This window comes from Aedes aegypti, chromosome 2, assembly GCF_002204515.2.
Source record: "Aedes aegypti strain LVP_AGWG chromosome 2, AaegL5.0 Primary Assembly, whole genome shotgun sequence".
NCBI lineage: Eukaryota > Metazoa > Arthropoda > Insecta > Diptera > Culicidae > Aedes > Aedes aegypti.
In genome coordinates, this window is record NC_035108.1 from 379,257,537 (window position 1) to 379,281,261 (window position 23,725).

At 41.8% G+C, this 23,725-nt stretch overlaps 1 protein-coding gene and 1 pseudogene across 3 annotated transcripts in view; one reads left to right on the forward strand and one right to left on the reverse strand.

Annotated features, from left to right (window-relative positions):
- The window catches only part of LOC5565317 (locomotion-related protein Hikaru genki), a 58,142-nt gene that overhangs the window by 31,162 nt on the left and 3,255 nt on the right, over window positions 1-23,725 (reverse strand). For 2 of the 3 annotated variants that reach the window (XM_021846846.1, XM_021846844.1), the window contains exon 2: window positions 1,907-2,544. In XM_021846846.1, the coding sequence (XP_021702538.1) occupies window positions 1,907-2,084 (178 nt within the window). In that variant the 5' untranslated portion in view covers window positions 2,085-2,544. Of the gene's footprint in view, window positions 1-1,906; window positions 2,569-23,725 lie in introns of all 3 variants that reach the window. The other variant, XM_021846845.1, reaches the window with a different exon arrangement.
- Window positions 2,516-11,587, forward strand: LOC110675218 (annotated as a pseudogene).

Here is a 23,725-nt window from a genome sequence, read left to right on the forward strand (position 1 = left end):
CACGATGTATGGAAATTTGAAGGGACCGAAAAATCCATCGACTTATAGAGTATATCGAGTTATAGAACATCGAGTTGTGGAGAGTCGACTGTATATAGTACGTATTAAAATTATGATTTTAAAATAAAATTTCAATAAGACGATCACGAACAAATTAAAAAAGTTGAACGAAGAAGATTTTGTTTGGTGTCCTCTCGTTCAGGACCCCTTTTTGGTGAATGGAAACCATTCGAACTTTTAAAAATTCTAATCGGGTTCGTTTTAAATGTGTGGTTTCAGACATTCGTGCTAAGCACGGATCCCTGCTACCTCCCGTTGGAAAATCCTTAGATTTTCATACTCTACACGATCCTCCGATTACCTTTCACGAATTTTACGTTGGGCGCCAATTATAACTCCCCCGAGACTCCTTTGGGAACCCCTGAAGAGCTAGTGGCTACCAACCACTCCCGGGTAACTAGCTCAGTAACATGAGACCCCTGAACTGTGTCGCAGGGTCGGCATGTCACTGGGTAATCGGAGGGGCTTCGCGAACAAAGTATGAAAAACTAGAAATTTCACATTCTTAAACTTTTATTTAAGCCCTTGTGTGGCGTGTGGGTGTGGGTTGTACATTTTGTGGCGTGTAAGCGAGACTTTGGGGATTCTTGAAGTACTCACAGCTGCAGCTACCGGTTCTTCTTCATCGCGTTGGCCCACACGGCTGCTCCTGCACTACCGTGTGGCCAGAAACTCACAGCGAGGCTGCTCGGGGCTGGTGGAATGGCGGATTGGCTGCATTCAGCGGGCGTAGCTGATGAAGCTCCGGCGAACAGGCGTCTTCCTTCATTGACGAGATCGGCACGGCCCAGGACGAGACCGGAATGACCGTGCCGAGAAGGGACCCTCCTTGACGGTTAAGGCCGAAGGCCTGAGGGAATTGTCCGGAATCGGACGAGGACGAATCCTTTGCTGTTAGGCTCGGAAGCCATCTTCACTTCCGAGCCGCCGTGTGTTGACCGTTCTTAATCAACGGATACGAGGTCCTAGTAAAAGGAATTTTATGGTTTACCGCCAGGGTTGTCAAAAGGCAAATCCTGAACCTAGTTACCTGAACGGAGGCAGCTCCCTTGTCCAACACCCTAATATGGGGGGGGGGATTAACACTTGCACTGCACTTCAACCGATCTTATGGTCTTTACACACGGACGCCTGAATAAATTCTGCCCAATCTTCTATTTTAGAAGATGGCAGCGCCCAGCAAATTGAATCTTTTTATGCTTTATAGGCTTTGGCGCTATCACCATTTTTGTGCGAGATTTGAGATTTCCCTTCAGGAACGACAGTGAATTTGTTTGCAGCGGTACGAATCCTCGCTATTATGTAGCCTTCTGAATTTTATATTTAAAAACGTGAATTTTCACAAAAGCATCATATCATACAAACACAAAAATCTAAAGATTGGAACCAACCGGTTACAGATACCTTACAATCCTTAAATGTTATATTTTCAGAAATGCAATGACAAATTTGTACAAATATTTATTTTGCTCACGTTTTTACATGACCTTCATTTTACCACCAACAGCTGTTCATCTTACCTACATAGTGAATGTAAAATTAACATTTGCATCGCTTTTGCTAGCGATAAAAATATGTGAACATTTAGCTATTTTAGTCTGAATTTGTGTTGCTTCTGTAGATAACATACCTATCTTCGATGTCGTGCGATAGAACTATAGAAATTCCTCGTTTTTCTATCAGAAACAAGATGACATCCTGAAGGTGTTCATTTTACCACCCTTACCCTATCTTAAAATTTTGAAAACAACTCACGCTTAAAATTAGGTTAAAATATTTTGCTGTGTAGAGGATCTGCCTCATATCCATCTGTAAATACGTCCAAAAAAGATAAACAAAAACTTACCGGGTTCATTCGTTGGGGCCGAATGCTGCGGATCCGTGGAAGATGCATCGTCACTGAGAATCGCTCGGAAGCAAACACTCGTTAGCAGTGTGGCGAAAAGCAAACATTTTCCGATTTCAATTTTACATACTTTCCCCGTCAACGGCGTCGGAGAGTTGGACACCGTCGTTCGAGGCATCCTTTTTTCCACTTGAGCACTTGTCCCAGTTGTAGCAACACTTATTTTTGCCTTGCTCCAACGCTTGGATTCTACATTCGCCGGAAACCTTGTTACCACCCTACTCTTGGTCCTACACCAATATTGGCGCGCCAACGGTGCTGATTTGATGAAATCTGATTTCTTCCACTCGACAGACGATTTCACATGGCAGCTCGAGCGGCAGAGATGGCAGAAGCCTTCCGAATATGTTTACTCAAGCAGAAGCTGTCTCTGATTGTGCAAACATCGGCTGGGGCAATAATATTCCAAAGTGATATGGAAATATAATCCCCGCCGCGTCACGTTGGCATACACGCAGAACCGTTGGCAGATAGAACGAACGTGTGGCCCTGGGGGGATCCTGTCTGCTGGAGACACAAACGGATGCTTTCACTCGGAAACGGCGCGCAATGGTGGGCAAAGTGATAGATCGTATATCCTGGAAGGGAACAGAAGAAAAGAGCTGAACTGAGATGACATTCTGAGTTTAACTGAATAGACGAGGAAAAAGCATATAGATAGGTAACGACTAGATACAGCTTTGAGAAAAGCAAACCGAAAACAGGAAAAGCTCGGAGGATATTTTTAGAATGCAACGTGTAAAGGTCAATATTAAAGTCGAGAGAACGAAGTAAAATAAAGCTTATTAATTTTTAATTTTATTTTCTGTGAAATATTTTGGGTACATATGATCTTTGAAATTTTCATTATTTTATGTAAATTTAAAATTTAGCATTTTCATTAGCTCCTGGAGGCCTTCCTTAGCCGAGTGGTTAGAGTCCACGGCTACAAAGCAGAGCCATGCTGAAACTGTCTGGGTTCGATTCCCGATCGGTCCAGGATCTTTTCGTAATTTCTTTTCGTAATTTCTCAACTTCCCTGGGCATAGAGTATAATCGTACCTGACACACGATATACGAATGCGAAAATGGCAACTTTGGCAAAGAAAGTTCGCAGTTAATAACTGTGGAAGTGCTCATAGAACTTTAATCTGAGAAGCAGCCTCTGTCCCAGTAAGGACGTAATGCCGAGAAGAAGAAGGAGAAGATAAGCTCCTATTTTTTCATTTATTTGGTTCTACATCAATTAACTTGATAAACTCGATTTCAACATATGCTCTCCAGGTCCTGGTGCACCTGGTCAATCAACCTAGCTCACTGCGCCCCACGCCTTCTTGTTCCGACCGGATTCGTGGCGAACACCATCTTTACAGGGCTGTTGTCCGGCATTCTTGCAACATGCCCTGCTCAGCGTATCCTTCCAGCTTTAGCCACCTTCAGGATGCTGGGTCCGCCGTAGAGTTTGGCGAGCTCGTGGTTCATTCTTTGCCGCCACACACCGTTCTCCTGCACGCCGCCGAAGATCGTTCTAGGCACTCGGCGTTCGAATACTCCAAGAGCTGGCAAGTCCTCCTTGAGCATAATCCACATCTCATGCCCGTAGAGGACTACCGGTCTTATGAGCGTTTTGTACATAGTGCATTTTGTGCGGGGGTGAATCTTCCTTGACCGCAGTTTCTTCTGGAGCCCATAGCACGACTTCCACTGATGATGCGCCTTCGTATGATGGATTCGATACCATCCTTACCAGCGGCCTTGTAGTTCTTGAGCGGTTGAATGGCATCCTTAACTTCGGAGCTAGTTGGTTTCCACTGTCCGCTGTGCTGACGTAGCCATTGCCGTCGCTGTCCTGGCCTTCTGTGCCTGTGTTCTCTGTGCCATTCAGGTGATCATCATAGTGCTGCTTCCACTTTTCCATCTTTATTGTTTATTGTTTATTGTATATTCATCTTCGATAGTAATATCGTACAGACTAAATGGCTAACCTATATTATTAATCCTAGTTTTAAAACAGTTCTTCGACAAATTAAAATCAAACATTTCACAAGCTTCACAAGCTCACAGCGGGAAGAATAATCCGGTAAGTTAACCAGGTCGTTCCAAGGGAGGCGCCGAAGAGCGAAGCGACGTGTGATATGATGCCCACACAGGTACAGCGTATTCTAAAATACTGCGCACTAGGACGCAGAACAAGGCTTTCAGTGCATATACGTCAGTGAACTGCGATGCATTTCTAGGGATGAATCCAAGCACGGAAAACGCATTAGCTGTAACAGCGGAAATATGCTCATTGAAACGCAATTTGGAGTCAATAATTACTCCTAAATCTCGAATAGATTCAACACGCTCGAGAGTAGTTCCGGTTATAGGTTGTTGATGTTGAGTGTCATACCATTTTCATTACACCATTGTAGAAGCGAATGAATGTCATCTTGCAGAGCGGCACAGTCGAGTATGGAAAATTTTTAAGATCATCAGCAAACAATATTTTTTCAGACGAAAATCGTCGGCACAAGTCATTGATGAACAGCACAAAAATTAGCGGTCCCAGCACACTGCCTTGTGGTACCCCTGAAGGAATGCTGAAGGCAGTGGATTGAGAAGTTTTGATCCTGAAGTAAGCTTTTCTGTCAGTGAGGTAGAACAGAATCCAGTCTGTTAACCAATCTGGAAACCCCATGTGACGCAACTTTTCAACGGCATAACGATGGGGTACAGTGTCTAATGCTTTTGAGAAATCAACGTAGATTAAGTCAATTTGTTTTCGCTGCTCAACCTCACGAAAGAGCATGTTTGTGTAGCATAGCAGGTTGGAAGTTGTTGAACGATGAGGTAGAAAACCATGTTGGTACTCAGAAACAGTGATGCCACATACACATCTGTAATTACACAGATTTTTTCCTGTTCTTGCCTACAGATATCTGTGATCAACGATCACAGATTTTTGAGACAAAAAAGATTTTCAAGATTTGAGGGAGTGCTTCGTGAAGCCCAAGCAGGACAGTTCGGTTTTGCGTCGTCCGATAGATTTGGCTCACGGTTTCGCGCGTGTTTTCGGCTCCTAAGATTTTTTTTCTGTTTTGGAGCGTCTTGCTGGGTAGGCATTTGGAAGGCACAAGCAAGACGGTTTGTTTTCGGGACGCCAAGAAGTTTTGCTGTCAGTATCAGTTTTGTGTTCAGTCGAGGATGGATTACCAACTGGTGAGTTCGTTTTATTCTTGTGATAACACATATTTTCTTGAAAGCGTAACTTTTAAGTAATTTTAAAACAAACTTTGTATGGTTCGTCACTATAAGTGTCGGCATTATGTTTTTTTCTTATACAATTTCAATATACATAAATATATTTGCCTCTTTTATACATTATTAAAAATTATCTTTTGAATTGTTCGACATTGTGAATGTTGACGTATTTTTTAAAACTTTTACCATATCGAGACAAAATGCACAGTAATACTCAAATGTAATTTTCAAACAAACTATGTATAGTTCGTCCCTACAAGTGTCGGCATTATTCCTGTTTCATATAATTTAAAATATATACATGTAATTTTCAGTTTTCGTCATTAATAAAAACATCTTTTGAATATAGTAGTGTTTGATCCTTCGGCCTTGACACTTGCTCCTACTGGGGCGGGTGATGAGGGCAGGATCAAACATGTCGCGCGTCGGTAGCGAAGCGGTGAAAAAGTGATCGGTTCGTTAGTAGTGTTTGATCCTTCCACCTTGACGCTTACTCCTGCGGGAGCGGGTGATGAGGGCAGGATCAAACATGTCGCGCGTCGGTAGTGAAGCGGTGAAAAAGTGATCGGTTCGTTAGTAGTGTTTGATCCTTCGATCTTGACGCTTGCTCCTGCGGGGGCGGGCGATGGGGGCAGGATCAAACTTGTCGCGCGTCGTTCGCTCAGAGAAATGAAAAAGCGCCGCGGATCGCTAGTAGTGTTTGATCTATTGATCGCGTCGCTTGCTCTTGCGTGGGCGAGTGACGAACACTTGTTCGGCGTTTAATGCGATTATCGAATTATTTCGCGAATCCGGTTAGGCGTGATTATATCATGGCTCGCATCACCAAATATTGGTGACTCCCAGATCTTTACCTTATCCCACTAACCCAATATCCTCTCCATGACAACCGTGGAGATGCAGAGGTGATCTCGGTCTCTAGTAACAACGGTAGTCACACTAACATTCCTTCCCTTCCCCGATGACCGTAAGGACGTGGCCGGCGCCGTTATTGACTTTTAAATTTGAGCTCTCGATTTGTGCACATTGAAGAATGGTAAGCTAATCCCAAGCCCCATTCATTAATTCCCTGTGCAACTTCGATTGTTCTGGTCAATCACGGAGTAGCAACTACGAATTGTACGGTCATCTATGCTTATGCTTATGCTTATGCTTAAAAAAGATTTTCAAGATTTGAGGATATTTCACGAGTTAAGGACACGGTTTTGGAAGATTCAAATCAGAAATGCTATTACTATGTTTAGTTTTCCTTAAAACTTAAGTATTTTATTTTTTTTAGAAACAATTATGCATATTAATTTTACATCTAAAAGAATAAGTTCAAATTAAAATTAAAATTAAAAGGTTCTTTTTGATCTAAAAACATTAAAAATTTGAATTTTATACAACACAGATTTTTACCAAGATTTTTGGAGCTTGACTTAAGATAAAAAAGATTTTTTCAGCCAAAAACACAGATGAGAGTTGGAAAAAATGTGGCAACACTGCTCAGAAATGACCGAGTTAGCAGCAGACAGCATTATTTTGTGTACCATGGACTCCAAGAGTTTTCCGAGGCAACAGAGAATTGAGATTCCTCGATGATTATCCACAAGACGAATGCTGCCTGATTTGTGAATGGGAATCATTGTAGCAGTTTTCCATAATTCCGGAAACGTTTTCTCGCTAAGAGACCGATTGTAAAGTATGGTCAACGGTGTTACTAAAAAAGTAGCACAGCTTTTCAACAGATGAGGAGGCAACCCATCCACTCCAGCACCTTTCGTGGCGTCCAAATTCAGTAAAGCATTCAACACTTTTCGATTGGAAAACTTGAAAGGCGGGATATGTATGTTGTACGTTTGAACGTTGTGGAAGCAACCAGGGTAAACTTGAGGAGATGCTGTACTGTACATACTTTGGAATTAGCTCGCAAAGAGGTTCGCTGCTTCTACGGATGTGGCGGCTTTAGTGTCTCCGTAGATTATGGTGTTCGGGATTCCAGAACTTCGAAGGGGTTTGTTTTGGCAAATAGCTGCAGATTTTCAAGATATAATCGATAGCTCGTGTCAAGAAGATCATTATAGGAGGATTCCACTTGACAAAGTGCATTCCTACTTTCCACGGTTTTATTAGATAAATACCGCTTTCGTATCTTTCTCAGCCTGTTGCGCAAGTTTTGTAGCTGGGGGTTCCACCAAGGCTTTCTATCTACACCATGATTAGCGCGCCGGTGACGTGGAATGGTTGATCGATGTATTTCGTAGATTTTGTCGAAATTGAAGCCGAAACTTTCGTCGACAGTTAGCCCTAGTAGCTGGTGATTCCAATCGACCGAGGACAGTATGGAATTGAGCAAGGAGAGATCGCAACGTCGGAAGTCGAGATCGTAAATATCCGGTTCTGATTCATCATGGCAGCTGACAGAGCAGCAAACATCGATTTGTAGAACGAGCGGTGGGTGATGGTCATCAACTGGCAGGAGCGGTAAGGCCGGCTGTGACATTTCAGATATCGTGAATTCGGGTGAAATTGATCATTTTTCATTGTTTTCTTGGTATACTTTCTAAAATTTTATCAATACCATACAACTGAATGCAGGAAAACAAGTACGACGGTGAACCTCATTGGCTCATGTACCGTAATTTTCTAACAAATGTGATATTAGTGCCAAAAATCAGCTCTAAAGTTAAAAATCGTGGAATCCTGTCAATGTGATTATTGTTAGTTATGAAATTAACATTACATACTTAATTTGGGCCTCCAGGATTCAAGTATGCTTCCCAAATTCTTAACGAGACAATATTTATGGAAATAATCAATAATTAAATTTCAAGAATACTGCAAAAAACGCCTAAAAGTAGGCAATTTCCAAAGGATTTCTCTACTTTGTAGCATAAAATCAAATTTTTCAACAAAAAGAGCAAATTGGTAAGAGTTTTGAAAGTAAAATCTGTTTTGGAGATATATTTTTAGCATCCTCATAAACTTTCAGGTTTACACCATGTCCAACTCCTTGTTTATTTATTTATTTATTTATTTATTTATTTATTTATTTATGCCAACAGGTAAAATATTTACCCCAGTGACTAGTTTAGCACGACATTAAAAGTAAAATAATAAAATTACGAACAGGAGAAAAAAAATTAACACAAAATTCTACGGAAGTTACACTTATTTGCTACGCGGGACATATTGAAGTCAAAGACACGATAACATTGATTGAAAACATGGCACATGCTATGCATAGGTTCATGCAATCCGTAGTTCGTCCTGGCTGGAGAAATGGTCAAAAACGAGTGCGAGCGGCAACCTACTGGGCTGGGTATGTTGATATTCACCAGACTAAGCAGCGTTGGACAATCAATGTTGCCTTGCAGGAGGTCTCCAATAAAGCATCACTTTGCAACTTTGCGTCTATCTTCCAGTAAATCCAAATTTATCAGCTTGCAACGGCTCCTGTAGCTGGGTAAGTTGAACGGATTGTTCCATCTGAGATGACGCAGCGCAAAGCGGATGAATTTGCGCTGGATAGCCTCGATCCGTTGAATTTCGTTCTGATAGTAAGGCGACCAGACAGCAGAGGAATACTCCAGAATGGGTCGCACAATGGAGCAGTAAAGAGCTTTGATGCAGTATATGTCTTTAAATTTTTTTTGCAAATCGAAACAAGAATCCCAGTTGCGACGAAGCTTTACTAACGACATATGCCACATGATCCTTAAATGTTAATTTGGAATCAATCAGGATACCCAAATCCTTGATTGTTGTTTCGCGCTGTAGCTGCACACCATTCAAATTATAGCCAAAATGATGGAGTGCATGTTTGCGGCCGAACGAGATTACTGAGCATTTAGTTACATTGAGTACCATACGATTAATGCGGCACCATTCAGCAAAAACTTCCAGTTCTTGTTGTAGGAAAAGGGCATCTTCGGCCTTCTTGATCGTATAGTAAAGCTTCAGGTCATCGGCATACGAGAGTTTTAAGCAATTTAGCACGAAATTAACATCGTTCATGTACAGCAAGAATAAAAATGGGCCGATATGGCTGCCTTGAGGAACGCCGGAAAAAACAGAAAATGGTAGCGATACATGGTCTCCAATTTTGACGGACATGCTTCGATCGACCAGATAAGAATGGAGCCAACTAAGGATTTGAGTATCCATTCCAAGCTTGTCAAATTTTGCCAGTGCGATTTGATGGTTCATTTTGTCAAACTCAGCGGAAAGGTCAGTATATATAGCGTCAACCTGTTGGCCATCTTCTATCTGCCGAATTACGAACGAGGTGAATGACGCCAAATTAGTTGTAGTCGATCGTTTGGCCATGAATCCATGCTGTTGAGCCGAAATATAATGCGCGTAACTGTGAAGCAGCTCGCGCAATACGATTAACTCAAAAAGTTTCGAGGTGGCGCTGAGTGCAGCTATGCCACGATAATTTGAAACCAATCGTTTGCACCCTTTCTTAAAAACTGGAAAGACGTACGATTCTTTCCAGCAGTTCGGAAAAAATACCAGTAGATAACGATAAGTTAAATATCGATGCTAAAGGCGAGGCTAGTGAATCCACGCAGCGTTTTAAAACAAGTGATAGGATTCCATCCGGCCCACTTCCGGTGGATGATTTCAATTTCTCTCCTGCTGATTTTACCATTCCATCGGTGACGTAAAACCGCTGAACGGAAGTCGGAAGTTGAGGTACAATCCTGGTTGCTTCGTCTACTACACATGGGTCAACTAGTTCGTCTGTAAAAACGCTACTAAATTGAGTTCGGAACAAATCGGGAATACCCGCGGTAGAATCTGTTTCAAATGTTCCGTTGGACATCGTTGATGGCAAACCGGATTCCTTCCGTTGATCATTGACATAATTCCAGAAACTTTTGGGATTATGCTTGAGCCGTCTTTGCAGATTGTCCTGATGGGCATTATACAGATGATCGTTGAGCCGTTTATATTCGGTGTTAGCTTGAACGTACATTTCTCTTGTAGAGTCCGTACGATATTTGCTGTGACGCCGGAGAGCTGCCTGTTTGGCCCTTTTTAGTTGCTTAAGTTCAGGATTTGACCATATCGGTTTCGGAGGCTTGAAACTAGGCTTGATGGGGACAAATTGGCCGATGGCATACAACAAGATACAGGACAACGTCGAAACAGCGAGATTGGCATCGCTATTATGGAGAATGTCATCCCAGTCCAAGCTTGTGAGAAAGTTGTTCATGCCATTGAAGTCATCTTTGCCGAAATCGTATCGAACGTCTTCCAGAGTGTTGCGGAAACAAAATTGTGGATTGACTGCAATTTCCATTAGTAACGCTGGATGGTGTTTGCAGGTTTTGATGAGTGGTGATGGAGCTTGCATGATTTTGCAGTCATTTTGAAGTTCCTCGCTAACAAAGCACAGGTCAAGCATGCGGTTATTTTCGTTTACGACTTCGACTTTCTGCTTAAGTCCAGCAGTGCTGTATGGATCAAGCAGGGCCCGAGAGGCCGAGCCAATGGACGACCGAGAGGTTGTCGGGAAAAAAGGTTTCGTTCAATGATACAATGATTCTCAAGTCTGCGGTAGAACTTTGACAGCTGCGGTAGAACTTGGCGGCTACCGCAGGACGGAAAATTTTCAAAAGAAACGCAATATTTCAAATGAAATACTTCCTTTTTGACTGATTGTTGACGATTTTATAATCTAGTTACCCAACCTAAAACGTTTCAAAAATTTGTTATTGTTTGAGCTTGGTTCATATTTTATAAGATTGTGTGCATTTTTATTCGCGGTACCAATAAACTATTACAATTCCTTCAGGACGCGCACTCAAAATTAGAGCTTAAGAAGTGTTGGTGGAATATCAGGTCAGTGTGCGTAAGCTGTCCGAGAAGGATCGGAACCCTTCGCTGTTCAAGATCATAATCTTCGCACCGGCCCAGAACGTGCCCAAGTGGTGCTTCATGCGGCAGCTGCGTCAGTGAAGACCAAAATGAAATTGTTTTGGTCAAGCGCATCCTGGAGAAGACTCCACTGCGCCTCATGAACTTAGATTGTGAACGCGCTAGGATTCCTGCTGCAGTACGCATAACGTACTATAACTCACGACACGGCTTCGCGACACCGTGCCCACTCCATCCAAATCATCGAGGTCGAGTAGGTAGTAGAAAACCACCAAGACCCGTTGTGTTCAGCAGTTCCACGACTCGAAGATCCGCTTTCTACTGGTGCAGAGATAGCATCACAAGCGCTACCGGAAACTTTTCTCGTTCTGCCAATCGGATATCTACTACCAGTGAAGAATTCGGAGCCAACGATCATTTTGCTGTTGATTCCACTCTTTTTAGTGGAGTGCTTCTAATTGCATTATAAAACATGTACATATAGTCAATTTTAGCTCTAATAAATCAATAAGTATAGCTCATATAAAACATGGAAAGGTCATTTCATCTGATCCGTAATAATCTGAGCTACACAAAACCTTACCCAATAACAGATCTTTCGATAGCTTTCACCGATCAACGGTTCGTGAACATGCGAAACCTGAAACATATATCATGTGATGCCAATAACTTGAAATGATCAATGATAGTACGGCATTATGTGACAATCCGTTGAAAATATTTTCAGGTAGCTTCAGTACACCAATATCGATCCATTATCAGATCCACTCATGGTCCGTGCAACAAAAATGAGTTGATAAATTGCCTTATTTGAGCAAACGGGCAACCATTTAAATAGTTGCTCAAGTGAACTTACTTCCATCATGAGCATCGTAATGGAACATAAGTGGAAACTAGGTACCTAGTTTTGAGAACCATTCCTTGGTTAGATGGTTAGAACAGCTGTTATCCAAACGCTTCCACCAATTGTTTTGTTGGCCCATTTCCCAGATCTGTAATCCCATTTTGATCAAAGTTAAGATATTATTCTGTTTGCGGAAGTATTCGCGGAGTTTTGAGTAATCTTTTATTTGAATGTTTATTTATCTCCTGATAATAGTTGTTACGACGACGAACGCATTCTTTGATCGATTTTATGTTGGTTTTTTACAGCTGGAAATGTTTCATGTGCAGTTTACACAATTTTGTGAAAGATTTGATATAATCAAATAACCGTGACTTACGCAGCGTTTTACGCTGTTAAGTGAATACCCTTAATATGATTCTCGATTAACAGGTTATCGTTTACTCGGTCTGGTGGGAAGTATATAACGCACAAATAGAGTGTTGCATCAGTAGTGGTAACTGCGACCCAAAGTTGCTCGACAGACGCGATATTGGGATGAACAAGCCTACGTGATTTAAATTTCGAACGGAGCAAGCTGTACACCGCCGCCAGAACTCTTATCGCTGTTAGAAGGCGATCGATCCTGACGGAAAACAGAGTAGCGGTCATCAAACAGCTGATTTGATGACGTATTCCCATTAAGCCAAGTCTCAGAACTAGAAGTTTATGGATGGCTATCAAATTCACACCAAACTTGATTCTGGAATTTTACATTATTTTCATAAAAATGAACATTCTGTGGCACGAAAAACTTCACTATACACAAATATACATAATTTATGACAAACATCGTTCATTTACTATGGATCAATGCACGAGTTCACTAATTTGACGTTTGAGCGGTGCCGAATTCATTAGTTGCCAAGGTCACGTAAATAACACGGCACCGCTCAAACGTCAGATAGTGAACTCGTGCATCGGTCCATAGGTTGCAATGAATTTGGTGCACTATGAACCGATGCACGAGTTCACTAAGTTGACGTTTGAGCGGTGCCGAATTCACTAGTTTTCATGGTTACATAAATAACACGGCACCGCTAAAACGTCACATAATGAACCCGTGCATAGGTCCATTAGTAAGAAATAAAATCGCGTGACACGGTGATCAATTTCACCCTACTGATCAATTACACCCGAATTTACGGTATGTCTGAGAAGTTTGTAAATACCAAATCAAGAATTCGATTGTTCCGGTTTTCAATAGAATTTATCCAAAGACAAATCAAAGACCTCCATGTCCCTTGCAGTTGCCCAAAATTTTATGGCTCATAAGGTAATCTAGAATGCCGTGAAAAGTGTACTGCGATCTGTCAAGCTTGGGTACCTTTTGTACTACCGAGGGACGAAATGCAGTACTAGAAGTGGTACCCAATCTGAGCCCGAGTGTGACGGACCTGATTTATCTGTACAAGCCCGCAGGACAAGATTGATTCGGTGAAGTTAATCTCTTGCTCGCTGGATGCATTTGAAGGCATGTAACCGTTCACATCTTCATCACATCTTCCACTGCAGATGAGGAAGATTGTAGTCACCAAAAAGCAGCACAACATCGTTACTTGCAGAAGAGTCGACCACACTCTGAACGGCCGCAGAGTGGGTGGAATACAGCCTTGGATCGGAATTCGGACGGAGGTAAATGCCGAAAATAGTCAGCGCACGGTTAGGAAACTTTACACATACTGCCACCTGCTCGAGCTCAGTACAATTGGGTACAGACACTTCCGTACACTGCAAATTACTCTTAACTGCGACGAGCACGCCGCCTCCTCTCGACAGGTTACTAGTAGTCGCATTGCGATCACAGCGAAACATTGTGTAATCGGAGGACAGTTCCGAGTTACTTATATCTGATCTATCTGATCGGAGCCACGTTTCGGTAAGAACAACAATGTCGTACTCACAGCTTGATAATCGCAAATTCAATTCGGTTGTTTTAGTTCGTAAGCCCCTTACGTTTTGGTAGTAGGGGAACTGGGGGTAATATGCCCATAGGGGGCAAAACGCCACCATCAATTTGGACGAATGATGTGTTTTAGAATGCTTTTTTTCATCCTAGATCATAGAAAATGGATAAAACTGCTTCTCCTATATTTTTATGTGTTTTTCTCAACCAAATCGATAAAAACGTATAAAAACGTTTTTCACTGTTTTCGTTGCAATTTTGTGCGATTTTCAATGTCATTTTTTAGGTCGATAATTAACCAAATTTCTGAAACTATTGCCAAGAGCCAACTTGTGCACTGTCATAGTTTGTATTACATGCAAAACATATGTTACATTTGTCCTTAAAAAGCTTATTGAAGGATCTAAACTTTAATCAACTCATGGGGCAAAACGCCCACCCCTATTTCATGATACCAAAACAGCCGTTTGAATTCAAATTCTACCAGACGTAATGCCACGCTGAAGTTACGCAAAAAATAGAAACTTACAAATGTACATTTTTCACATCAGCATGTATACTATTATTGAACAATAACATCTGAACAAACGCCTGGATGTATGCAACCTATAAACAAGCATGATTGTGTGCGTTCGTTAACAGCATGGCTAACGCCGAGCTCAAGCGGGGCGTTTTACCCCGCAAAACAATACATATGCAGTTGAGCAAGCATTTTTTAAAAACTAATTTATAAACCCTAGAAAAGCTAAAATGGATAGCTGTCTCTACTATTTGGTAGAAAACATGTTTGTTTATCCGATCATAATTAAAAAAGAGCATAAAATAAAGTTTTTCACATCAAAAATCGCTGTTCTTTTTAACGTGGGCAAACTACCCCCAGTTCCCCTAAACGCAGAAGGATCTGCTATCCGACGATGCAGAGACGTTGCAATAGGGCGATATTCAAAATAGGTAATAGATGGCTCTTTTTCAGTGGTAGTAAAAACGAAATCCTGAAGCAAAAAAAAGCACCACGGAAGATGAACTAAACACAAAAAGTTATGTATTCACTTTACACTTGATTTCTAATCACTATTTTTTTGATCCAGTTTCCTAATTGCAAGTAATTTACGTTTTGCATTATTTTCCATACGTTTTTACAGTTCTCCGACTACCATTCTTCCATGCGCTTGTGTTGAAAGTTTGAGAAATTTGAGAATCCAGCGTAGCGCGATTCGTGATCAAACGTCAACATCCCACCGCAAAATCGCTAGTGTTTGGAGGTGATTAAATACCATTTCCCCTAAATGTTCGGAGGACCATAGTGCGCAGTTTAGCTTAGAGTCCTTCTCTGACACTCGGACGATGATCAGCTGCCCCTGACATGGGAAACAGGCGCTGTTGTGAGCGGCTCCTAACATGGAGTACAGACGCTCCATGTTTGCAGAAGCAAAAGCTAAAGCAAACCCCCTTTCCTGTCAGCATACGACCAAAGTTCCCACCGGGGTTGATTACCCGATATTCCCTAAGGTTGTTCGTATCCCGGCCAGTACCACGAGGAGGTAGGGATAGGAGTTGCTGAGCAAGAGGCTAAGGACTATACAAAGGGGTCTATATTATTCCTGCAGGTACGTGAGGTACCAATGGTACGCCAAGCTCAGCCTACAAAGCAAGATAAATTCATTGTCTTTTGAATGCGCCATATTAGACGTGTAATCACAGAGTTATGGACAAAACACTTTCGCATATTTTGCGGAGGTGACCCCAAACTTTTGTACGGAAGAATATATGGTTTTGAAAAAAGCCGAGAAATTTGGCCATGTTATGGAAGATTCTGCATTTCAATATCATTAATCATTACTACAGAATATTGCTTTACTATCCCACAACATTAATATCTCAGTTAATAATCTTTCCGACCACGTATCATTACGCTCCGTTAACAAAACTATCATTACTCCTCCTCGTGCTTCCGCTTCGCTTATCGTAAACGCTCTAAATTCTGGGATAAAGTTCGGAAATTACACCACTTCCGTCATCTCGAGTAGAACTGACGCGCTGTGCAGCTTGCATCAGTTCGGCACCCCGTGGCTAAAACGCCCTGCCCCATTCCCATTCCCATATAAACCATCGAGCTGCAAGCGAGCAGGATTGTTTTCATTCCTGGCTGATAAATTGTTTGCATTCTACTTTATTTCCGGACACTTTGCTTTCCGAGAAAAGCTGCTCTGCTCCTATGAAGCAGCGATATTGCCATTCTCACATTGGCGGGGTTGTTAGCTGCATCAGCACTACGGCACTTGTCCTGAAGTGGCTCAATCTCTACATGTGGAAAACTGGGGCACAAGAGCTCTGGTGTGAATGGCAGGAAAAATCATTTCATTGTTTTTTTTTGTCTTCGCTCGATCCCATCGGTTTCTCGCCGTACAGTGATTTTCCGCGGAGTGATTTTCTGGTTGCCATCCAATGCTTTTCAATCGAATGTAATAAACTGCACCTTCAATTAATTTGCAAGTAAACAACAAACAATTAGCTTCATATTAAATATACGCATTTTACAACAACCTATTAATATGAAATTTTGCAATAAGAAGCAATTCAACACGACGCATATTGTGGCTAAATATGAGCTAAGTAGCTTTAAAAAAAAACCACTGCCGAAATGAATCAAAAGTGCCAAGAGTAGGATCCGGCTCTATATAGGGGAACTTACGTATTCTCGGCAATCTAAGCCGATGCCCCCCTTCTCTTGTGGTTTTTTCGGACATCAGCAGACAAACTACGTGTTTGTTTGTTTACATTTATGCGCTGATCAATCCTTTATCGATTCACCCCGACAGACTTATTAAAAGCTTTTTGGAAACGTTTTTACAACGCTGCGAACATCTCTTGTCAGTGTGACTATGAGCCTATGCATGCTATAAAACGTTTAACTTTTACTGTGCGCCCTGTTTTCAAGTTGCCCGTGAGAGTGAGCGAGACAGCACCAACACACGGCGCACAGTAAAAGTCAAAAGAACAAAAGAATTTATGGCACGTACAGAGGCTCATTGTCGGCAGCCTCATTCTGTTCGGCAGCTTTCCCATAAGAGCTGCAAACGAATCACTTCGGCAGCTCCGAATCAGTCGCATTTTGAGGCGTGTTCATTTGAATTGCTGACATCTTTGGCGAAATTGTTTGTTTCGTCTCGAAAATCTCGTAAGCGAGTAGCTGACAGAACGAAGAATCATCTGAATGTTTTCATTTGTGTGTTTTGATGTTAAAATACTGTGTATTTGGCGTTTGAAATTTGGTTGCCGATAATAGTCGCAAGGTGCCGAAGCCGTAAGTCTTCCTACTTTTTTCTAAATTACGTAAAAATGGTTTGCTCGATCACCTCTGTGCTGACGCGTCGTTCATTTCCACTTTCTAGACTTATACAAAGAAATATTGACTACAGCGACCATCAAATGAACTTTTGGAACGATAACTGTATCAATCAGCCATCTCTAGCGACACAATAATGTATATATGTGCTCATGCCTCCGGGCAGGCCGGTCGAAAGGATAGAAGCCCGTAACAGCAAGCGGATACAAAAACATTCATCTCATCGCACATCCCACCATGCATCACTGTTCAGGATGTGTTTACGTATCATACATCATAGCCAAGCTTGTCTTCCCCAGACCGGTAGAGGCTCTGTCTGTATGTACTTATGTAGGTTTTCCGAGTTTTGTATATTTGTCTACCCGCCAGGGACGAATCGAAACCGTGACTGGCAAAGGATACTACTCATAGGATGATTTTTTTTTCTTATGTCCTCCTGCCCAACTTTCCCACCTCTAACTCTACAGGACCGATATAAATGTATTCTGAGAATAGAATTGACGAGGAATATTCCCATGGAAGCCCCTTGATACCTTTAGTGTCGAGATGAGATATATTGAATTTATTGAAGCTTAGAAATGTTAATTGTTTCTGTCGCTTTCTGCCACGTGTTGAACATGATTCAATTTTATAAACATCCGTCAAGATAGCTTCAGTTGGTTTAACATTGCCTTTACGCTTATCAATTATTGCTTAATTGTAATAATGTATTGTTATGCGGCATTTATTGTAATTATTCTTTAATATCGCTAATGTTATGTTACTTTCAGAATAGAAAGTATTAATTTATTTAATTATTCAACATCAACACAGATAGCTCTGAATCAACAACTTTTACGCTCAATACACGGTACACCGGGGATTTTCTTAGCGGCTTTCAGTCTCAACGGCAATCAGAACTAAAATATTTCTTCTACGCCCAACGTTTCGATTGTATTTTCAATCTTTTTCAAGGGTTCTAAAGGAACAAATTGGACAACGTTACATACATAATTTTAACGAAAAGACACTGTTACTTACAGAAAATTTTGTTCTTTGGCTGGTGGTTGTGTTCATGGATTTGGGTCAAGTATTTGGTCTTCATCAATTTCTTAAAATTTTTTCAACAAACAGACACATTTTGCAATTTAAATTTTACAACACAAAAGACATTAACTAACTATTTAACTGGTTTACAGACGGAAAACTTGGACAACGATTCACTACTCAGTTTGCTTCTCACTGTTTTATGTTATTTCAACCGTCATTTTGTATTGATTGTTTAATAAAAGTTAAGAAGGGTGTCTAATATTGTATGCAAGTTAAGTGGGTTGAAATAGTCTATTGGGTGTCATTATCATTCTCGTTAGTGTTTGTCTGATTACTTATTGTCTGTCTATCTACATGGTTTGTTTTGATTTTTGCTTTGAGTGTGTGCAAAATTCCTGCATATGTCGTACTTAAACTATCACAGTCGCTTCGTTTGTTTACCGTTTTTTCCGTGTTGATGATATGGCAAACTTCCAAAACGGAGAGAGCGGAGTATCGCCTATGGCAATCTAATATCTCCGCTCGATCCAAAAAGAAACGGTTCCTTTAGAACCCTTGAAAAAGATTAAAAATACAATCGAAACGTTGGGCGTAGAAGAAATATTTTAGTTCTGATTGCCGTTGAGACTGAAAGCTGCTAAGAAAATCCCCGGTGTAACTCATAACAGTCGAAAGCATCCAACTAAATACACGGTACGTGGCCGCATATCTACATTCTCGGTTCTGCCCACGCTCGCCAAATTGTTGTGCAAGTGTTCGGCCACCTAGTTCGCTACGTCCCACGTCTTCTTGTGCCAACCGGAGCGAACACCATCTTTGCAGGGTTGCTGTCCGGCATTCTTGAAACATGCCCTGCCCATCGTATCCTTCCAGCTTTGGCCACCTTATGGATACTGGGTTTGCCGCAGAGTTAGGCGAGCTGATGTTCATCCTTCGTCACCACACACCGTTTTCCTGAACACCGCCATAGATCGTCCTAAGCACCCGACGTTCGAAGACTCCAAGTGCTTGCAGGTGCTCCTCGACCATCGTCTACGTTTCATGCCCATAGAGGACAACCGGTCTTATGACCGGTACATGGTACATGGTTGTGGAGGTTCAACTTCTACTGATGATGCGCCGTAAGCAAGGATCCTAGGTAGACGAACTCGTCGCCCACCTCGAAAGTTTCTCCGTCTATCGTAACATTGCTTCCTAGGCGAGCCCTGTCGCACTCGACTTCACCTAGTAGCATGTACTTTATCTTGGATGCATTCTCCACCATTCCAGCTTTTGCTGCCTCGCGTGTACCTACAGGTCTGCCACCTTTTCAAAAGTTCGGTCGATATGGACATTTATCATCAGCGAAGCTGGTCTGACTGGATCTCGAAAAATCGTGTTCCGGCTGTAAAGTACGGCTCTCTGCATATCACCTTCTAGCGCAATATTTAACAACAGGAACCTTGTCGTAGTCCCAGGCGGAATTCAAATAAACTGTGTCCGTACGCCGCCTTGAAATCGATAAAGAGGTGATGCGTTGGAACCTGGTGAACACAAATTTTTTGAGGGATTTGCCGTTATTGATCGGCTGTTAGCGAAACCGGCTTGATAACCTCCCACGAACTTGTTTAGTACAGGTGACAGACGACGGAAGATGATCTGGGATTACACTTTGTAGGCCACATTTAGGGTGATGATCGCTTGAATGTTCTCACAACCTAACTTGTCGCTTTTCTTGTAGGGCATATTACGCCCTCCTTCTACTCCTCCGGTAGCTGTTCTGTTTCCCAGATTGTGCCTATCAGCCGGTGCAGACAAATGGTCAGGTGGTCAGCCTCGTCGGGCCCATCTTATATCATCCTTACCACCAGTTTCATTATTCTTAAGCTGGCGAATGGCAATATTAACCTCCATCAAAGTGGGGACTGGTTAGTTTCCAGCGACTGCACTACTGACGAATGAATTTCCTCCGTTGTCTCTTCCTTCATTCCCTGTGCTCTTAGCGCCATTCAGGTGTTCCTCAAAGTTCTGCTTTCACCTTTCGATCAACTAACGTTCGTCCGTCAAGATGCTCCTCTATGCACATCTCGGCTCGCGACATGATACCGTTGCGGGATGTGATTAGCTTCTGATAGAACTTACATGTTTCTTGAGATCGGCACAGCTGGTCCATCTCCTCGCACACCTTCTTCTTCAGGCGGTGATTTTCCTCCCGAAAGAGGCGGGTCTGCTATTGCCGTTTCCGTCTATAACGTTCCACGTTCTGCCGGACCTCTTGCTGCAGCATGGCCAACCGTGCTGCATTCTTCTCCTCCAGAATCTGCCAACACTCCACGTCCGGCCAATCGTTCCGTCGACTCCGTCCCACGTACCCGACATTGCTATCAGCTACATTGTTGATGGTGGCTTCCACTGTACTCCAGCAGTTCTTCATCCAGCTCACCCTCCTTCCGATAATGGAGCCTTCAGGTGCTGCGCGTATGCAGTTGCGATATCCGGTTGCTTCAGCCGCATTATGTCATATCGGGGCGGCATTCGGTACCGTACGTTGTTAATGACGGAGTGTTTTGGGCGCAGTTTAACCATCACCAGATAGTGGTCAGAGTCGATGTTAGCGCCACGATAGGTCCTGACGTCGATAATGTCAAGGAAGTAACGTTCATCAATCGAAATGTGATTGATATGTGATTCTGTCTGCTGTGGTGATCTCCAGGTGTATCGGTACGGAAGGCTGTGCTCGAAGTTGGTGCTATAAATGGCCATATTCTTGGAGATGGCAAAATCGATGGAAAGTAATGATCCTTATTACGAAAAACCTCAGAAATATAAATTGGAAAATGGAATTTGCATAGATAATAGAGATCTTTGAATATCGTAAAACGGGGTAACTTTGATAATGCGGGTAACTTTGATAGTGCGAGACCCACAACATATTAAACGAAATAATGAAGTTTCTGTTAACCAGTTAAGCAAAACGAATGCAAAAGTAAAGAGTATTAGTATGATACTTCATGTCAAAGCTATTTTATTCTTTATTTGATTATTGAATTCAACGGTGTATGTGTATGTGTTTCGTGTCTGCTGCAATTTGTTCAGATACTCCGTGGTTTATATAAGTCGATTTTTTGTTGAAATCCTCATATTAAATTTGTTCCGCCGCGCTCCGAACACGCATCAACAAGTGTTCTGTATCGTCTTTATGCTGCTCACAGTTTCACACAGTTTCCAGTTGATTGCAAGGAATAGTGAAGATTGAAGATCATCGATATTCGCTTCAAAACCCGCCATAATAAGCAGCTGCCTGTCAACGCACACACCAAGATGGTTTGCCTGAGTTGCAGTATGGAAATAGTATATGGAGAACTAGTGATTGCATGTGAAGGTTTTTGCGCAGGATCCTATCACGCTCAATGTGTTGGATTGACGAAGGATGAAAAAGTTTGCTGCCTCAAGAATCCTTGTATCTTCTGGATATGCACAAGTTGCAGTACAATGTTGCGTGAAATACGTTATTCCGATAATATGCAAGCCAAATTTAAGCTCAATTCATCCGCTGCTAGAAGTGCGACTGAAGAATGTGATGCTGTAAAACTGTCGTCCATTCGCGAATCCAGCAATGTCATAGCCGAAATAAAATCTGAAATTGCCTCGATTCAAAAAAACATTGGCTGATCTTACTGCTTCTCGTCCAAGTGTATTGAACACGACCACCGATGAACTTCCACTAGCGCATTCATCGCCAACACAGTCGTCCAACTCATCGCAACAATGCTATGTAGGTAACCGCACCAATGGAATTCCACGGCAAATAGGTAGTATCGTAAGGACGCCATTCATCGCTCATTTAACAGCATTTCAACACATTAAATTCTGTCAAAAATCGGTTTTTCGATAATTTCGCAACTTTTTGCGCTAGACGCAAGGTAAAACATTTGTTTTTGTAGGAAAGAAGTTGAAATGTGAACAACGTATAATGATACCGTATAAAATGTATGCCAATGATACATGTGTAGGGCGCCATTCACCGCTCATCCCAAGTATGAGGCTCTATATCCACAACTAGTTGGAACTAATTTACTTTCATTAGCTGTAACAACCAGTATAGTATAGTACAACAGCATATTAAAGCGTAACAGCTTAGAAGCATTTTTCGATCTGCCATGACTTTTATTGCGAAAATTTGTTCAGATTTCTAAAAATAATTCAATGAGCGGTGAATGGAGCATGAGCGGTGAATGGCGTCCTTACGGTAATCACTGGAGTACGAACTGCAACGACAAGTTTTGACTCTTTTTCTCTCGCGTCAAGAACGATGTTACCGAGGATGAAATACGTGCTATGGTCACCGAGTGTCTTGGGATCACGGATTCAATCAGTGTGTAAAAGCTAGTTTCCAGCTGTTTTATCACGGTTCATAGCATTTACTAGAACCAGAGACGGACAAAAAAAAACCTTTCCCTACGCAAACACGAAGATACCCTTAGAAAATTTCTCTAAATAGCCCTATTTATTAGGGACTGTCTTTTAATTACGTATAACAATTTATTATGTTTTTCAAGCTCCCTCTCCTGTGGTATGTTTTTTGTTTGAAAATTAAAAATAACTTGTAAAGCGCGTAACAATCATGAACTTTCCTCCCCCAACCTTTTACGTAATTAACCCTGAGTGAAAGCAAAAATTCTAAAACCCTCACCGCTGAGCGAATTCTTAATGGATTTAAATGATTTTTTGTCAGTATACTGACACACATATCTAGTTTCTAGAAGTGGACAGAGGAACGCGGAAATATTCTTGTGGCCGGACTTATTCCGGTGGATCGCTGGGTCAGGTCGGGTGAGAAGGGTACTGTGCGTTTGTGCCCCTGAAGGTAGGCAAATTTCAAGACACAGATAATTTCTGGAATCGGTTGTAATGTGGCCACTACATGACGGAATTTTTGAAAAATTGCATCAGTGTAAACTTTTTGAGAAACGATTGAATTGGATAACTATGAAATCTGCATTTTATTAATCCTACAAATGACCATTTTCGAGTCCATGGACGCCTCAAACTTATGATAAAGTGGCCAATTTGAATCTGAACATCTGAGCCAAGCTTATGGGAACGCATTCTAGTGCATAATTATGTTTAATTTCTACTTTTCGAGAGTTGAAACGGTTTAGTATCCTACAAATCTACTGCCAGTTCTTCTGGGCATTACGTCCGATTGGCCACATCAGGTATATTTTAAATGGTGCAAAACTCTTAACTTATAATGTCAGATCTTAATGATTTATGCAAATTAAAATGATTGTCATTGCAAATAAATAAAGGTAACTTGGCATGTCCCAAAAAATAGCCCTTTTTTACCCGACTTGACCCAGTGACCCACCGGAATAACTCTGGCCACAGGAATATTTCCGAGTTCCTCTGGCCACTTCCAGATACTAGATATGTGGGCCAGTGAACTGACAAAAAATCATTTCAATCCGTTAAGAATTCGCTGAGCGGCGAGAGTTTCAGTTTTTTTCTTTCACTCAGGCC